Raw genomic sequence first — 17,972 nt, 5'->3', positions numbered from 1 at the left:
CAGACCAACCGGAGCACAAAAAAGAGTGGGGAAGGGGGGTGGGGGACAGTTCCTCCCATTATAAAATGTAACAAAATTCCCCCAAAACTTTACAAATCTGTAGCAATACAGAAAAATATATGTACAAGAACCCTTTTTTTAAAAGTAATAATGCAGCAGATCCAACTTTGGCACTCAACGAATCACTACCTTGTCAGTACTTCAGAAGCACTTACAGTGCATTTTCTGTGGCTCCGCTTTCATCCCAAATCAGTGTTTTGTTTATTTTACTTTTTTTTTCTTTAATAAAAAAAAAAAAAAAAAAAAAAAAAAAAAAAAAAAAACACAACGCCCAACAATACTTGCAACGTTCCTACAGCATCCTGGAAACATTACGCGCAGGCTAAGATGGTGAGAGTGCAAGAGTGAAATCATTGGTTCCAAAAATACAATATTTAATATTCAACCTCTCTCTCTCTCCTTCCTTTCTCCTTTCTCCCTCTTCTGTGCAAATGACAGCGGCAACAATCGTCACCTGCAAGGGAGAAGAAATAGTACCATCATTAAAATTTTCACAGTTGGGAACACACATTCACAAGTGCCCTGATAATCCCAAAAGGGAATGAAACGGCTTTTCCTGTGCCAATAACTCTCAGACTGTTTCAAGCCCCGCCTGGTTACTAGGGCAGATCATGAAATGATTGGACGATTACAAAGTGTCAGATTAAAGTGCAAAGAAAGCAACTGTCCACTGTAACTAAAATATTTTTAAATAACATCTTGATATAAGATGAGCATTGTTAAAATTGAAGGAAAGTAAATATGCCTACAAGCAAAACTACTTTTATTAGGATGGTGCTTGTTGTTGTTCCAAAACATCAATATTATTCAGTTGTTTTGCTGGAGAGCACAAGTCATACACTTTAATGCAGTTGGATGCTTTCATCTGCAGTTCTCTCTCTATACCCATGAGGATTAACATCCTTATTTCAAAGTCTCTGTTGGTAAAGCACAGTACACAAGAAACTGTAGATCTATTTCAGTTTTGTTAAACAAAAAAATCCAAACATCATGCCAGAATTCATTTATATTGGCAGTAATCTTTACCAGTAATCTGTAATGACAAATGTACTCTTGACCTGTACTTGTTACGTAATCTGGGAACAATCAAGCGCCTTTTACATTAACAGTGGATCATTTTATGTTTCATCACATAATTGACCAACCCAGCTGTTCCATTCACTAAAGCAATCACGGTCAAGTACTGGGCATGAGAGCCATAGAGAACATTGAAGGCCTGCATCTACAATTCCAAATTAACCATGTCTTTTACAACAAAACAGGAGGAAGGTGGCCTCCTTTTTCACAAGGTCTGATGCCAATTTTGGGATCTGCACACTTACCTCTTTAAAGTCTCTTCTCTTCTGGGGATTCCTTCGCCACCTAATCAGTGTCTGAGACCAGCTCTTGAGTCACTCCTCCAGCATTTCTTCTCATGGGATCCTGCACCCAGCTTCCACAATCCCCTCTCCCACCGCCATTTTGACCGCCGTTTCTACCTAGGTCTGGCATGCTGTGGCCCAGTGTGTTGGCAAACCATTCCTTGATCTCTTGGCTGTTGAATTTGGCACAATCCCTCAGCCCTGGAGTGTCATCCAGCACAGTTATCTTTGCTTCTTGACAACGCTGAATGACCTTGCTCCCACTGCGATCTGCAGTCAAAGGCAACCCCTGGCCATTCGGTCCGCTGCTGTGCGACTTATGGCTCAACTCCGGCCAGTCCAGAGTTCCGTTGCGGAGCTCAGACCGACTGTCTTTGAACCAGCGGACGATATCTGTACGAGCCAAGCCAATCTGGCTTTCCAGCATGTTGTACTCCTCAGGTGATGGCCACTGGGTTTGGACAAACACATCTTTTAGAAGTCCAAGAGATTTGCCATCTAGGTGCAGGGGGGAGCTGAGGGGCGCAATGATTGGACGGAGTGGGCTCATGGGTGGCCCTCCTGGCTTGTGTGCTCCATTAAGGGCCGCATTCTGTTTTTGTTGTTGTTGCTGCTGCTGCCTCTTCTCCAAAGCATCCAGCCTCTTTGCTCCCATGGAGTTGAGCAGGGCCTGTTCAAGGTTGTCTCGCAAGGCTCTGCGTTCAAGAAACCAGCTGTCAATCTCCTCCCTGGAGAGCCTGGTGACAGTGGCCAGGCTGTCCACTTCACCGTGAGAGGGGAAGCTGTTTCTTTGAAAGCTCTCCTCCATGATCTTCAGCTGCTCAGTGGTCTTCCCCTTCACCCTCTCCAGAAGTGGAAACTGAGTAGGGACGGGCTTTGGCCTCTCCTTCGGCAGCAAGTCATTCTTCATGTGCAGAGAGCCATTGAGACAGCCCTGGTCACGGAGCCAACTCTTCACCTCACCCCGAGAGACGCCGTTAGCTTCCTTAATGTCTGAATGTCTGCTTTCCCCTTTCGGCTCTGCGGGCTGTTCTTTTGGCAGCCTGCTCTCCAGTGAAAATGTAGGGGCCAGTGGTAGTGTCTTACTAGGACCTCGTGCAGTCTGAATGATTGTTGGTCTTTTCATTTGAGGCACTGCCAGCGGAGGTGCCATAGGTAACTTCACATCAGAAGGCAAAAAAGTAGAAGGTAAGAATTTATCTTTGGGGATGACTGGAAGGGAAGGCGTGTGATTTTTAATCTGGGGTGCGACTACAGATCGTTTTATTTCCATGGAGAATGCAGGTGACATGGTGAGTCTTTCTTTGGGCAGCATTAGAGGAGGGGGCATGGGCAGCCTCTCTTTAGAGGCCACAAGAGGAAGAGCCACGGGTGGTTTTCCTTTCAGGGACACGATGGGGGCAGCCATGGACCTCTTAATTTCAGGAACAAAAAACAGAGAAGACAGAGGTCTCTTGATCTCTGGAGGCACTGGGGGTGGTGCCATAGGCAGCCTTTCTTTCGGGGGAGGGGGTGGGGGTGCCATGGGTAATTTCTCTTTGGGGTCATCCGCAGGGGGCAACATAGCCCGCTTTACTTCTGCGGGCAAGGAAGGAGCAGCCAAAGGCCTTTTGAGAGACGGCACATGACTCACCGTTGTCACAGTAACAGAAGCTGATGTGAGGGACGTTCGATTTGCAGTGGTAGTCAGCATCTGGCCTGAATGTCTGAGGGCACTGCCAGAGGCCGTCTGTGCAAGGGACTGGATGCTTCTCGCCTGCTCTCTGAAAGAGTCAGGTAAAACTGTGAAGGTGTGATGCACAGGTGGCATGGAGCCGTTGAACATCTTCTTACGGGCCTCCTCCACTTCTTCTGGTGACCAGGTGATTCCTTGTTTTAATCTCTGGGTGGTGAACCACACTTTGATTTGCTCCTCTGGGTGCTTGGAGGCAGCAGTTAACCAGGAGAGCTCAGCATGAGTAGGATAGGGGAACTTGTTGAAGGACGTGATTAGGATGGCATTATTGTCCAGCAAGGGATTGTATTTGGTGGTGTTCAGCGGAACAGCGATTTTTGGTACAGAGTTTAAGTTGGGGGGCCTCTGAAGTAAAGGCATAACATGTGAGAGTCCTTGCAGTATTGTCGGGTCAGGAATTAATACAGTGCCGTTCACGTTTACAGCAGTGATCTGATCCTTTGACATTAGGTTTTCTAAATGCTTCTGCAATTCGTTGCCTTGGCCAAAAATGTGCTTCTCCTCTGCTTTTGGCTTAGCAGCTTTCACTGTGGTTGATTTGCTTAGAGTGAAATCTGGAACACCACTCGCAGTTTCTGTGTCCTCATTGTCAAGGTCAACTGAATTGTGTACACCTTCGATTGTCTGTTCAAGAACAGTCTGGTTGTTGAGTTTGATTCTCTTAAACTTAAAGTTGCTCTGGCCAGGGTGGTACGTCTCGTTGTGCTCCGTGAGGGAGTCGAATTTCTTCGTGCTGAAGTTGCATACGGCGCATAAGTACAGTGGGTTGAGAATCACATTGGGGTGGGTCGTGTCCACATGCTCTTTGAAGTCACTCAGGTTCTGGGTCGAGAAAGGACAATACTTGCACTCGTAGCCTCCGTGCTGCTTCTGCTGGGGCTTCTGTGCTGGTTCCCTCAGCAGCTCTTCTTCCTCCTCCTCCTCCTCCTCCACGGTCTCCTTCTCCTGGGGCTGGATGCTCTGTTCCTCCAAAGGGGTGCTTGGTGGCCGCCTCCAGTCCTCCCGTTGGGAAGACGTGCACTCCACCAAGTCATCCGTGGGGGCCTCCTCGATTTCCGTCGCACCGTCCTCTTCGATGGTGTCGCTCACACGGATCATGCAGGGTGTGGAAGACTTCCTTCGGCTGGACATCGCTGCTGGAGTTTGGCTGGGGCTGATCAGGACACAGCCTGACAGGAGGGAGGGGCGTGGAGCGTATCCAGGTGGGATCTTGGAAGTGAAGTCCTGTTTGTGAGCAGGACTCGCACTCCTCTGTTGTCCTCAGTCGGCACTGGAATCTCCTGCTGACAGGGAACGTCAGCTGCAACAGGGGACTTCATGAGACTTCATTACAGACAGCGATGACCTGAGGAGAGGGGGCAGAAAAGAAAAAAAAACTATTAGCAGAGACACCTTTATTTACCATGTCATGTGAAAAACAAAAGCCTTTTAAATAATAGTTTTAGTCAAAGCATTCCTGAGACTGTTTACTGGCAGAGCTTATAGACAAAACCATATGTAGAGTCTTGCCCTGTAGGAATGGTGTAACCATTGTGTTCACTATTACAGAGACTGAGAAAGGTCGTTGAGTTTGTTGGAAGGGAGTGCAAACATTCCATCGTGCTGGCCAATGCAACTCAGCAGAAGACTGAAGATTTATCAACAAGGTGCATAGCTTGATTTTGAATTAAGTACAAAATGAAAAAGAGAGAAAGGGGAGACTGCATGTTTTGAAAGACTTTGAATTGAAAACAGTAAAAGAAGACAAGAGGGAGGAGGAAAAGGAGAGAGAAAGAATACAAATCAACTATGGAAAATGACTGTGCAGACTCCCTGATTTTTTTTAGAGAGAGAAAGTGAGACAAGCACGAAGTACGAGTAGATCGAAGTGTCAGACAACACTGATGCTACGCCTCCTTGGAGAGCACAGTGCTGTTGAGGCTCATCTGTCTCTTTATGGGACTAGATCACGTACCATTACACTTGCCTGTCATGACCCCCGGCAGGCAAAGACCATTTCTCTTACAAAAGCTAAGAGTATAAATATTCTCCTTCAGGTAACCGCCCTGATGTACTCTCATATTTTAATGTGAGTCAAAAATCCCTTTAAAATCAGTTTGCGTCTGACCAACAACTCGCCCAGCATCTAGTCAAGTATTGCCTGCACATAGATGGGTTTTATCATTGGAGAGGAACTGCGGAGAATATGTCCCTAATGAAGTGAAGTGACTGAAACGCCCTTTGAAGAAGCTGAAATCCTGTCTACATATTGAATGGCATTTCCAGCTGCCTAAGAAGACGGGCAGAAAAAAAAATGACAAACAGTTTTAATATCGATCTCTTCAGGCACACCCTCCATTAAATTAAACAGATTTGCCTTATTAAAAATGTAGACAAAAAAAAAATTAAGCTGGGCTTCATTTCCATGCTGTTGTTATGGCAACAGCAGAGACAGCGAGGTGCCCTTCTGTTACCTCGCCGCTGCATATTAACGATTTCTTCTCGCAGGTACTAATTAGGCAGGGCTGGCGGTGGCTGAGCCGAGTGGCGCTGCGCGGACAGACAGTGGCAGTGGGGACATCGGCAGACCCATCACACCGATCCGTTCCGCTTGATCCGCGATGCTCGCATGGGCAGGCCTCGTCGCGCCGCGGCGGCGGCGGTGCTCGGCTGATAAAACATGCATGAGCCTCCGTCTCGTGTCCTCAGCTCACTCCGAGCTCCGGTTCGGACGGCGAGGGAGGGGAGGAGAAACGCAGACGGCTTCACGTGCAGGGCAGCGATCCATCACGCAGCAGCGGAGGTAGCGGCAATAGGTTCTCTTCTCTATACCCAGTCCCCACCACGCAAGAAAGAAAAGAAAAAGAAAGAAAAAACACACACACAAACATCCATTCTGATTCATGAAAACGACAGCAGTTGGAGCGTTTTCACATAAAAGCCTGTCAGAGCAGCGTAACCTACACTTGAAAGCCTGAAAGTTTCACTCTTCTTTTCTGGAGCACAGATGAGAGATATCCTGTTGGGGGGAGGCTGATCACCCACAAGACAGCCCACTGAATGTTGTGCCGAAATTTTATATATTTAAATACATAGACGGCGATTTGGGCTGCTTCTGAAAGTCGTGAAAGGATCTGATAAAATGATAGGTTGGTCCTCTCCTGTGCCAAGTGAAGGAACAAACACAATGAATCACTCTGGATGATCAATGCACTGCACAGGGAGAAGAGACTGGGTAAAGCTCCCAAAGGGAGTCACTAGTGACTCACTCGGACATACGCATACAGTGAAAACACACACATGCACACACACACACACACACACACACACACACACACACACACACACACACACACACACACACACACACACACACACACACACACACACACACACACACAAACAGATATGCAGCGGGCCAAGGCCAGCAATGTATCCAGTCCCATTTAAAAGGAAGAGAAGGAAGGAAAAACGGAACGGGAAGGAATAGGTAGGATGATGGAAAAAGATACCAGGACAGATGAACACTGGGGACACCGAAGGAGCGGAATTTAGAAAAGAAGGGCGGAGAGAAATAACGAGGTAGAGACAGTGTGTCGGCAAACACATCAATCTAGCTTTATGCAAATTAGCGCCAGACACACAACTACGGACTGAGCAATTTAACACTTTCATTGCAACCCTTGTGCAACGTAAAACCATCAGCCTACAAATGCTTTTTTGATGGCAGATACAATGCAATAATCTTCCCATTTCTGATAAATGTTCAACTTGCTGGCTCCAAAGGCCTCATTCAGTCAGGGAATAAGGACATGAAAGCGCTACCTTCTGAAAACCCACTCTTGCTAAAACAAAAGCTACAATTACAAGGACAGGTTTTGTGTTTTCTGTCTCCACAGAATGGGCAGCGAACTCATTCAAAAATATGATTTAAATTGAATGTTTGCATTCCCACAAAAAATGGATCATGTGGTTCCCCACTCCCGGTGGAGTTATTTTCATATCAAAAGGTGTTGAGTACTGCATAGTATCAGAGAGCTCTTTGTGGCATTGAACCCCACAGAGGGGTTTCCTCAAGCGTACGCACATGCGGGCCACAGCAAACGGATAAAGCTTGTTTCCTTTTTGCCTAAACGCTTTCTAACGAGCTGCTCTACTCCTGTCGTGATTTAGGAGAGAGAGAGAGAGAGAGAGAGAGAGAGAGAGAGAGAGAGAGAGAGAGAGAGAGAGAGAGAAAGAAAAAGAGAGAGAGAGAGAGGGAGAGGCCCAATCTCTTTTTTACCCCACCTCCAATAATAAAGCGCTCGGTCTCAATAGGGACGGCTGAATTTGAATGAGTGCAGAATTAATTTAAATCTCATCAAACCACCCTCTAATACCTTATCTGTTCTGCACGGAGACAACGGGCCGTAATCGCATTAAGGCCGTCTTTGGTGTTTGGTGAGGCTCTGTGGCTCAAGGCACCGAGGGGAGAGAGGAGGGCTGCTCCTGTTACCTTCTATGGCAGAAGACGAGAGGGGAGCTATGCAACGGGATGTTGTCGTTGGCCACTCCGGGACGAGCTCCTCCAATCCCATCTAAAGCGGTAAAGGAGAGCGGGCCAGTATATGGATACGAGGGTTTCATGGGGTGGGGGGAGCTAAAATAATACGGTTGGCTACCCAGTGTTGGTTTTGTGCATAGCTGGAGGTGGGTTGGAGTATGGGAAGGGGTGGTTGGTTGGTTGGAGTAAGGGCGGAGGGGAGCGGTGTGTAGATTTCATGGCAATTCACTGATGAGCTGTTAAGGCCTCCCCCAGGTTTGCAACACCTCAGAAATCAGTTTCCATTAAGGCAATTTCAAACTTAATGGCAGATTTGGGTCTGAGCTCCTGAGGAGAAAAACGCGCACGCCAGCGGAGCCCGCGTGCAGCGCAAACGAGTTGCCGTGGCAACAGCCACATGACAGGTACAATTTGTTACGTTTTCTCTCAGGTGCTTTGATGGCAAATGCTCGCCTCCCTCAGGTCTCTCGGAGTCGGGGTGTTTAGAAAGTGCCTCTCAAAACAACGAATTACACCAACTCCACAGTAACACAAACACTGAGCAACAGCAATTTGGTGTCAGAGAGAAAAAAAAAAAAAGATTAAAAACAAAACAAAAACAACAAAAAAGAAGCTCATCAAACATAGCTGTCACCGTGTTTCCCCTTGTTTGATGGCATCGTGTAAAAGAGACCGCTTAGAGAAAGTTTTGCTTTGAAATAGCATAGCATCTCACAGTACAACAGGCTCTAGAGACCCAAACTTGGACTGGACTCTTTAAAAAAAATCCCCCTAAAATATGAGCAGAGAAGGGGAATGAAGCCAGTGTCACCTCGCGCCCACCTGTGAACAGGGTTGGGGAGGAAGACGAGGGCACACCAGAGGGACCACAGTGTCCAGTCCACTCCAGTCCCGACTCCATCTTGTTTGATGAAAAGAAAGAAAAAAAAAAGACCTCCACACATTAAAGACGTTTACTTGCTGACGCCGGCCAAGCTAGAAAATTGTTTGGCTGCACATCCTGTGCTGCTTGTTTAAGCTCCGATTTGGAAAACGCCAATTTTTTTTGTTTCAAGCTTTCCCGCCTCACACCCCAGCAGACAAAGAGAGCATTGATCCATTTACATTGTGGTGAGCGTGGCTCATGGCGGCGAGGCTAAACAATGGCAGAGACGAGCAGAGAGACAGGCGCTGCTCTGACCGCCACTGACCGAAGAAGAAAGGCTAAAATAATAAACCTGAGGGATTCTGTACAGGAGGAAAATATAACATCCATATACACACACACACACAGATAGACAGACAGACAGACAGAGACACACACACTAACTCACTGACTCACTCACTCACTCACACACACACACTTACACAGAGAAAGTGATATAGAAGAGAACACAGCCCTGGGCTGGTTTAGTGATCTGGTTGTTAATAGTGGAGTGCTTTACTAACTGCTGGTAAAAACACAGTGATTATGTTCCTTGGAGTGGTGAATGTGACGCCGAGGGAACTGCATTAAAAGGCATGGGGCTGTCTGTTAAATCAATCTGTGCGTAGCCCAGCTGCCGTCGCGCGCGCGCGCACATACACACCCCGCTCTCTGTGGCTCAGCGTGTGGGATGTCCAGCAGGAACAGAACCCTGCCGAGTGGACTCCCATGGCTTACTTCCCAGAGAGTTCAGAGACGCAAGTTCCTACTGGCGAATCAGGGAGAGGGGAGAGGGAGTGGGAGGAGGTTGGAGACCGAGACTGGGAGAGAGGGAAAAGGGGAGGGGGGGAGGGAGGGAGGGAGGGCGGGAGTGGGAGGGGGAGAGAGAGAAGTAATGGGAAGAAGAGAGAGAGAGAGGGTGCCGCTGACCAGCGATAGAGAGATTTTGGAGGAGGGGTGTATTCGTGTTGCTATACTGTACACCAGTACTGCCTTCTGACGTGGCACAAGATGGGCCATTTGGCAAAGCCAAAATATGTAACCATAATACTGGTTCTACCGGTTTCAACAGCTGGCACACAACAGCCCCATCTTAACTGTAATAATATATGTCGCATGAGCCCCAGTCTTCTAGATTGTAGCCACATGCTTTTATAAATCAATACTTTAAAAAAATAAACCAAGTTGGAAAGACAAAGAATCCACAAAATAGCTACAAGCTATCGAACCTGGCAACCGAGTGTGAATACTGATTTAATTAAAGCAGTATGAGGAGGCCCATATTAAGAAGGGCTCTTTCTCCCAGAAAGTCTTATAATCTAGGTGCCTATCTGGTGCCTAGTCCCGATGTTCTCAGACATGAGGAGACAGTTTGCTGGTGCTCCTTGAAAAGTCCCTAACTAGACTAATGCGATGTTGAGGTGATAACATTCCTCATTTAGATGCACGCTTAACTTGGCTGACGTACACACACAAACTCCAAGCGCAGGCTGTCTGGACGACCCTCCCAGAGGCATCACATTGTGCTAGAACAATGCACACAGTGCCAGGGAGACCTGGGGAGAATTATGCGTACTTTGCCATGCTGTTGGTCCCACGATGGACATAGATGTCGTGATGAAATGTTATGCGTCATGAAAGTCGCCCAGGGTGGCTTATTTCTAGAGTTTTTCACTCCCTGTCTGAGACAAGCTCAAAAGGCAGACAGGAGACAGCCTCTCACAGGCAGCTGAGTTGAGCGGACAAAATCTAAGTGATGGCCTACAGGAAGAAACTGTTTTTTCTTTTAAAGAAAAAGAGAGTATAGACAGAATACACTCTTCGAAGACAACAGGGAAACAGTTGCAGGAAACTAGAAAGAGATGTTCACAGGGAGACTATTTAAGGGCATGAGAATCACAGCTTCCCTGCCTGGTTTGCTTGCTTTAACAGCAGATGCACCATACAGCACCTGGTTGTAGAAGTGATTCAGCACAAAATACATCAGAATGCAGAGCTTTGCGCTGCAAGCTCCGAAAATGAAAAACACAGACGCTGAATTTACAATTGAATGCAGCCAGACAGAAAACTTGCTTCACAGAGGCCAACATGCCTAGGCTCAACTTTGATTAGACAAGGGTCACCTCCCTTTGGCTCGGAGATCGATATCGGATGGAGGAGGGAGGGGGCATGAGCGGGAGAGAGGGGTAGACATTTTGTCTCTTCAAAAGACCCTGGGAGTCACGCTCCTCTGGCCCAAATCTCTGCCAGAGAGAGAGAGAGAGAGAGAGAAAGACAGAAAGAAAGAAAGACTGAAAGAAAGACAGAAAGAAAGAAAGGGAGAGAAGAAAAAAAGAAACACACAAAAATCTCTGAGCGAGACAAATGAATTATGCCATTAGGCGTGACAGAAAGGGAAACTTCCCTTCGTGGAGCTACTCTCCAGACGAGGACCTACGCTGCTGAATGCAAGTGAGGATCAAAGACGAAACCACCACAGTGTAATGACCCCCAGTGCCACTCCACTGCACACACCACACACACACACCTCCCAGATGGGTCCTGCTGCTACGGTAAAACACTCTTGATGATAAAAAAAAGAAAAAGAAAAAAAAAAAAAAAAAAAAAAACAAGAACGAATTTATTAACATGGAGAGGAATTCAGCTGAGTGAGGTCCAACCATAATATTGACTTGGGTGAAAGCGAGACCATGGGTGAATGTGGGGGGGTGGGGGTTGGATGGGGAGATTCAATGCTTCAGCAGCCTTCCCTAAGCACAGCAGAGCCTGGGTGTGGACCGGCAAGAATAACACACCACTGAACTTCTCCCCTAAGGTCATCACGCTGGAGTCGTCTGGAGGTGCGCTGTGGAGCACTGGGAGCACGAGAGGATGGGGGTCAAGGTTCAAGAGGGGGCATTCGATCTCACCAGCCCCACTTTCCAAGTGAATAAAAAAGGAGGCTTTACATGACTCATTCTGAGCGAGGAGCACAAGACCACACTCATCATGCGGTCCCCAATCAATTGAAATGCTCCCGACCTCAAAAACAGCCTCTCCCATTGCCCCTGAGCATGTTTAGGGAAACTGAATTCACACGCTAGCTAGAGGAAAACAAATCATAACGACATGCAGTGTCCAGGAATTAGTTCCATCTCTGGCATCGGAGGGAGGCATTTTTAGGCAAAGTAACTTTACCCTTGCAACCATCTTGCATGCTCAATGAGTTTGTGCGTGCAAGTGTGCACCAATATCCCCCACCCCCTCCCACCAATGCTGTGAATAACACACATTCCTCATGCCCCCTCGGATCGCACTGGTCAGTATGGGCGTATCTCATGGCAACCCTGTGCTAGCCGCGGGCTCGGCCGCAGATTACATCAGTATTCCACATCACTCTCGCATCAAGGTTCCGCCACTGACCCCCAGCCAGCCACGAATGTCGCTCTAGAAAGGGAGGAGGGGAGACAACGAGGAGAGGAGAACAAGAAACAGGCGTCGAGGAAAGGGAACAAGAGCAGAGAGGAAGACATGAAAAAGCATTACAAAGAAGAAGTGAGGAAAGGTCTTAGGCAAGCAGGAAAATGTGGAAAGGGGGCACTGGGAGAGATGGAGGGGAGACAGAGGAAGAATAGAAGAGCCAGGAGCATCGGAGGAATGGAGTGAAGGAAGAAGGGGAGGAGAGGAGAAGAGAGGAGAGAAAGGGGCACAGGGGCCGAGTGTACTCACTGCACTTCCGCGGAGGGGAGGGGCTTCCCTGGGGGAAGGCCTCCTGTCTCGCTGCGGTTCCGGCTCCACTCTCCCGCTCGGCCCGCGCCCTCCCTCAACTGTCTGCTCCAGCAGCACTCTGGGTAGCCTCCTCTGGAATCTGAGACCAGACAAGAATGTCAGCAGGAAGGTGTGTGCTTGTGTGAGAGTGAGTGAGTGAGTGAGTGAGTGAGTGATGAGAGAGTGAGTGAGGAATGAGAGAGTGTGTGTGTGAGAGAGAATGGAGGAGTATGGATGTGTGTGAGAATGGAGGAGTATGGATGTGTGTGTGTGTGTGTGTGTGTGTACTAGATGGGATGGGGGGGTGCAGAGTCAAAGCCCAAAAGAAGAGGGAAGAAAAAAAAACAGAGAGGGCCCTGAAACTGCACCGCTTTTGTGTTTGCCGAAAAAATAGAAGGTTGTTACCTTGGAAACCTGTGGTGGAAGAGAAAGGGGCTGTACAAATTGGGAAGGTTACTTGAATGACAACCACCACCTGTGATGGAGGCCAGTGTTTGGTTGTGTCTTATTTCTCTGAATGCACCATCATAGCTGTTCCCTGTGCCAACACTTCTTTTGCACAGCACTTTTTTTTCTACAGGCACATACATGAACTACTGCCATGCAAGAAACTTTTACATGAAATGTCTCATTGGTCCCAGAGTCGGACATCAGCTCATTAAACTACTATATGGGGTAACAATTTGGGCCATTCTAGATTTAACCCACTTTAGTTTGGGTACCATTTCCATGATGATAGGTCAATAAAATCTCTTCCAGTAATGATACTCTGCAAATCTCTGTCTTCATTGAAAATTTACAACAGGACATGCATTCCGACAAAGGATTTGCTTAGGATAGCCTAATTTTTAAGAGGCTTGCTGAGCTATGTGAATAATATCCAGCTCTTAAAATGGCAGAGGAGTTTCAAAAAGGCCCCCTGACTGATGGAGGGTATTACGATTCAATTACATAATATTATATAATACAGCACAACAATACATAATGCTTTTAGTTGGGAGCTACAGGGCTGTGAATTCCCTGGCAGCAGGACACACGAGGGAGAATCTCCTGCAGATGACATCACCGCTTAGGGCCACGGCGGAGGATTTCAAAAGTGCCTCATCCCTCGCCAGTGACCTCACACGCGACCACCTGGAGCAGCTGGTTTACTCGCCCGCAGAACGGTGCGGACACGAGCCGTGCACCAGGCTCTTGCCAATCCGCCGCCCGGCTAAAACATGGCTGTCACACCTCATTAGCTCGGTTAAAAGTGCGTCAGTGTTTCCAGCTGAAATATGGGCCTGACATGTCTGACAGGAATGTTATCGCACAAGTATGGAGGGCATGGAGGTGGTAGCTAGGTGCACAGGCATACAGTACTCCAAAATGGCCGACGCACTCGCTCTCTCTCCCTCTCTCATGACTGCAGTACCCTAATTTATGTCATATGACTATCTGCCAACCAGCACTGACTGCACACAGCTAACACCTCTCCTCTGAGAGGAGGACCCTAAAATGTCTGCCTGAACAGAACCTAGGCCTTTCACAGCCAGGGCCAGGGCCATAGGCTACACAGAGCCACACACTATCAGCTGATAACAAACAACTCAAAAAGCTACGGTGAGAAGTAGCAGTGCCGGCGATTAGCCAAGTTAGATCCTCAGAACTCAAAAGAGTGTACCATGGCACAGAGGCAGCTGGTCAGGCGCAAACAAGCTCCAGGCTGCGGAGGAGTTTGTCTGCCAGAGCAACAGGTTTTACCTCGTCTTTTCTCATTTTTCAGCCACACTGCAAAATCTACTTCTGGTAAAATATTTGCGTAAACTGTAGGAACAGCCGTGTGGTGTGAAGACCTGTGGTATGATTTGGTGGCATCATATGATTTTGGCTCCACATTAAAAGAGCCTGCATTTGCCTGCATTTGCATGCCATTTGATTGTAATCAATACTTTGACAGAGAGGGAGAGAGAGAAAAAAAAGAAAGAAAAGAAAAAAACAGGCAACGGACATATGGAAAAAGAGGCAAAAGTTATGTCCTTGACCAGCCAACCAACAAGAACCTGGCCAGAGCTTATCTTAAATTAGTGTGAGAAAGCAACAGCACTTCACTTCAGGTGCATCTAACACTTCTCACATCAGGATTTCTGTTCAGCCAATGTACAGAACAGACAGCACTAGTTCCTTTCCTGCATTCTCGCACTGGAATGTGTCCTTTGTGTTTTCTTTCAAACACCAAAATCCCATGCATGTTAGCTTCTAATTAGGAGGACTGTGACGCAGCATTATAGGCAGGTGGCTGTGAACCAAACTGCTTTCCCTGAGCTGCGGCTGGTGAGCGGTCTTATTGTGTGCGCATTCCCATTCTGTGGCTTTGGGGAGCACATTGTTTGTATTTGCGCCACATGACTTGCACATTTTGGCAAAAAAATGGCACCATTGCACAACAGTCCTCCAGAGCACATGTAAACGGTGAATTATGCAAGCAGGAAATTCAAATGAGATGCAGATGAATGAATTCCTTGAGTTTGGACCAAAGATTTCAAACCCTATCCTCCTTTTCACAACAAAGTCAATGGTGGTTCATTTACTTGCATTAAGGAGTTCCCCTTTACCAAATACCATACTTTCAAGCCGAAACATTTCTTTGAAACACCAAAGACTTCCTGCTTGGTAAGGATGCTGCCAAAGCTGAACTGCCTAGACAAGTTCTCACGTACGCCATTTGCCAGATTCACAGACACAAACAAGTTCTCTACCGGTCTGATCTATATATATACACACACACACATAAACACACATCCACACCCAACATACTGTGGAGCCATTATATACTTCCACTGAAAAAGAAATGTACACACACAGCTGGCAAACACACGCACGCATGCACACAGGCAGGCACACACACACACACACCAGTTGTTGTCTGCCATAAACTATGAGCTGACGTCACCCTCTGCCATGAGTTCTCATGTAAAGGCCTGGGTCATCTGAGGACATGGAGAGGGCAGAATGACACATGTCTGTTCCCTTTTGACATCACACATCCATGACTCATTCCAAAGAAGAATCTCTCTCTTTTTTGTCCTTTTCCTTCACATCACCGCTTGCCAGAGGCTAAGGTAGACCAACATCGTGCAGTCTGCCACTTGCAATTCAAGCACTAGCTTAGTTTATACATTGAATGCTTGTAGATGCAGAGATATATGACAGGATGTCACTCTACATACTTTGCCACACGGAGCTGATTAAGATCATCTGATGGTTTGTTGACTGAAAAAGACGCCTTACATTACAAACAAACAACAATATTTAGATGTAACGTATAGCTCAGCGTCTGGTTCAGTATAATAAAATGACGGACCCTATCACCCAGGACAGACATTTGGCGGGATAACAGCCTCTTATAAAAACCATGTGAAAAATAGGCGTTGCAGTGAACGTACAGACATACTGTTGATAGCATAGGTATATATATCTATGGTTAGGACTTACGTAATTTAGTGTAAAATAAACTGAATTCGAAATAGATTCAAGCTAGCTGCAAGTAGATGGACTAAAGGAATAGGTATTGGATACCTTCCAATTCAGACAGAGAATATATGCATAAAAAGACCTAAAAGATAGAAAGGTCATTAAACCCGTCAATAGTTACATGTTATGATCAAAACGATTAACGTTATGGAGTAGTAACGTTACTTCTTTTCACCACTCCACCATGAAGTCCGCTTAGTCCAAATGCACATATGGCTAACTTTAAGTGAAGAGCAGTTTAAGGCTGAGGCATAATGACCTAATTAATCTCCAGCGTAATTTAATATATTAATGAGATTTAGTTAAAACTGATCATTAACTACAGCCATTACTAACGCTTAAAAAGGTGCCACCAAACCCCTTTTGGCTAACGCTGAGGACAACATAAATCTAACGTTCGTTGGCAATCGCACTCCGATATCAGACTCCATTTTACCACTAAATTGCCATTGAAACTAGTTAGAAAGCGGGGTGCCGCGGTAATGCCTCTGTTAAAAAATATCTGCGCAATCTTTCTGGCGAAGTCTTTACCGTGCATACAATCACTGTAGGAGTGGGACTCTGACCCACCAAACTGTTCATCTAAGAAAGACGAACTGGACTCGGTACATCTGACCACTTTAGGGGAAAGTAGCGAGTTGACGTTAGCTGAAACAAACTTTCTGTCATCAATGCACACCGTTATCCAACACCTGCGAGACGCAAATAACTTCGTCTGCAACAACTGTAGATCTTCACGTAGCAACATTAACAGTTCACGTTATATAAATGACAGCAGCTGACCATGCTAGCAGCTAACGTTAGCTAACGCCATGTTGAGAAGTAAGGCCGTATTCCCATTAATGTACATTGAACAACATGAAAAGAGATAGCTAACTTAACATGTTAACATGCAACTAAGACCGCAAGTGACCAAGTAGCAATAGCAGCAAAGTGCAGTTTGGCCAGAGGGGGGCTAGTTAACGGGTTGGCTAGCAAGACGCTAACATTAAACTAAACTGAAATGCTGGCGACAACACGGTCCTGCCAGCGGATCCAGGTGTCTACTGGCTAATAGCGGAGGACAATAAAAGTTAACTGTTAACTGTATTTTATGTTGACATGGTCATATTAAAGTTACTTTACAGTGCATTTAATGAAAAATAGCGCGTCGTCGGCATAGTACACAGCTACTCTAAAAAGCGGAATGTCAAGGCTTGGCTTAGAGTTAGCAAGGTGATTTTGGTGGTACAGTAACGTTAGTGGAGACAGTGTGGCTGCGCGCGGCAATGATGGAAGAGTCGCTATCTAAAGACGCGAGCCAGGCAAGCCAGTCGGTTAGCTTGCTCGCTACCAGACGGTACAACTTCGCTTTACCCAATTGTTTTTGTCATAATGCTTTAAAAGACATACAATATAGAAGTTAAGCGAATCCTTACCAGTCGCCCGTGCCTCTGGTGCTGTAAGGACAAACTGAGGATAATTTCCACAAGAATGGAATTCTCATGAGGACCACTACTACGCATAAACAATTGGTAATCCTAAAGATTCTGGCGAAACCTAAAGACAACAGTAGAAAAAGTCGTCGTGCATGAGAGATCTACGACGAAAACCACATGATCATTTACGTCAGCATATATTTACATACGACACCAAAAGTATTTTCATTCAAGTACCAGAGAAATATAGGTTATTCATAAAACAAGAACGAGTCCAACTCACATAGAGGAACATAATTACCATGTTTCATTTGCAGATGGGGTAGAAGCTTTGGTCTTTACCTACTCCTTATATAAGTTGACGATTTATTGGAAATGTATTCATTCTCAAGTATTTGTTAATTTGTTATTATAGGCTACAATGTGATTTAATAATTATATAAGTCTAATTTCTGCTACCATCTATAGCCTAACCGATATGAGCCTCGTGCACGACATCTAGCCAGCATTTGTCTCTGTGCTCAACCAATGGCTTGCAATTAAGCAGATATAGTGGACTTTGAATATTGATGAGATTTCTGATTCACATCTACAAACGCGGAAACGCAATTCCATACAGTGTGCATAAGCTATAGTGTAGGCTATAATAACGCAAACAGTGCTTAAACTGCTTAATATTTTTCGTCTGATGCATGTAGGCATAAACCTGAAT

General features: G+C 46.3%; 1 protein-coding gene across 1 annotated transcript; it reads right to left on the bottom strand.

Moving 5' to 3' along the window:
- Positions 1-303: 303 nt before the first annotated feature.
- Positions 304-17,455, bottom strand: LOC143140903 (zinc fingers and homeoboxes protein 2-like). The gene is made up of 4 exons (XM_076302052.1): positions 17,261-17,455; positions 12,291-12,429; positions 1,383-4,501; positions 304-514 (listed from the first exon to the last, which is right to left on the bottom strand). The coding sequence occupies exon 3, from the start codon at positions 4,285-4,287 to the stop codon at positions 1,423-1,425; it is 2,865 nt and encodes a 954-aa protein (XP_076158167.1). The 5' UTR covers positions 4,288-4,501; positions 12,291-12,429; positions 17,261-17,455; the 3' UTR covers positions 304-514; positions 1,383-1,422.
- Between the last annotated feature and the right edge of the window lie 517 nt (positions 17,456-17,972).

The sequence above is a fragment of the Alosa pseudoharengus genome, unplaced genomic scaffold (assembly GCF_046254945.1).
Source record: "Alosa pseudoharengus isolate Yale_2024_CS ecotype anadromous, Long Island Sound unplaced genomic scaffold, YU_APseudo_1.1 YU_APseudo_1.1_scf_23, whole genome shotgun sequence".
NCBI classification, from domain to species: Eukaryota; Metazoa; Chordata; class Actinopteri; order Clupeiformes; family Clupeidae; genus Alosa; species Alosa pseudoharengus.
This window is presented reverse-complemented; position numbering and strand designations above follow the sequence as displayed.

Excerpts from the sequence above, each read along its gene's own strand:
- LOC143140903 (XM_076302052.1), bottom strand. The coding sequence starts at position 4,287 with ATGTCCAGCCGAAGGAAGTCTTCCACACCCTGCATGATCCGTGTGAGC.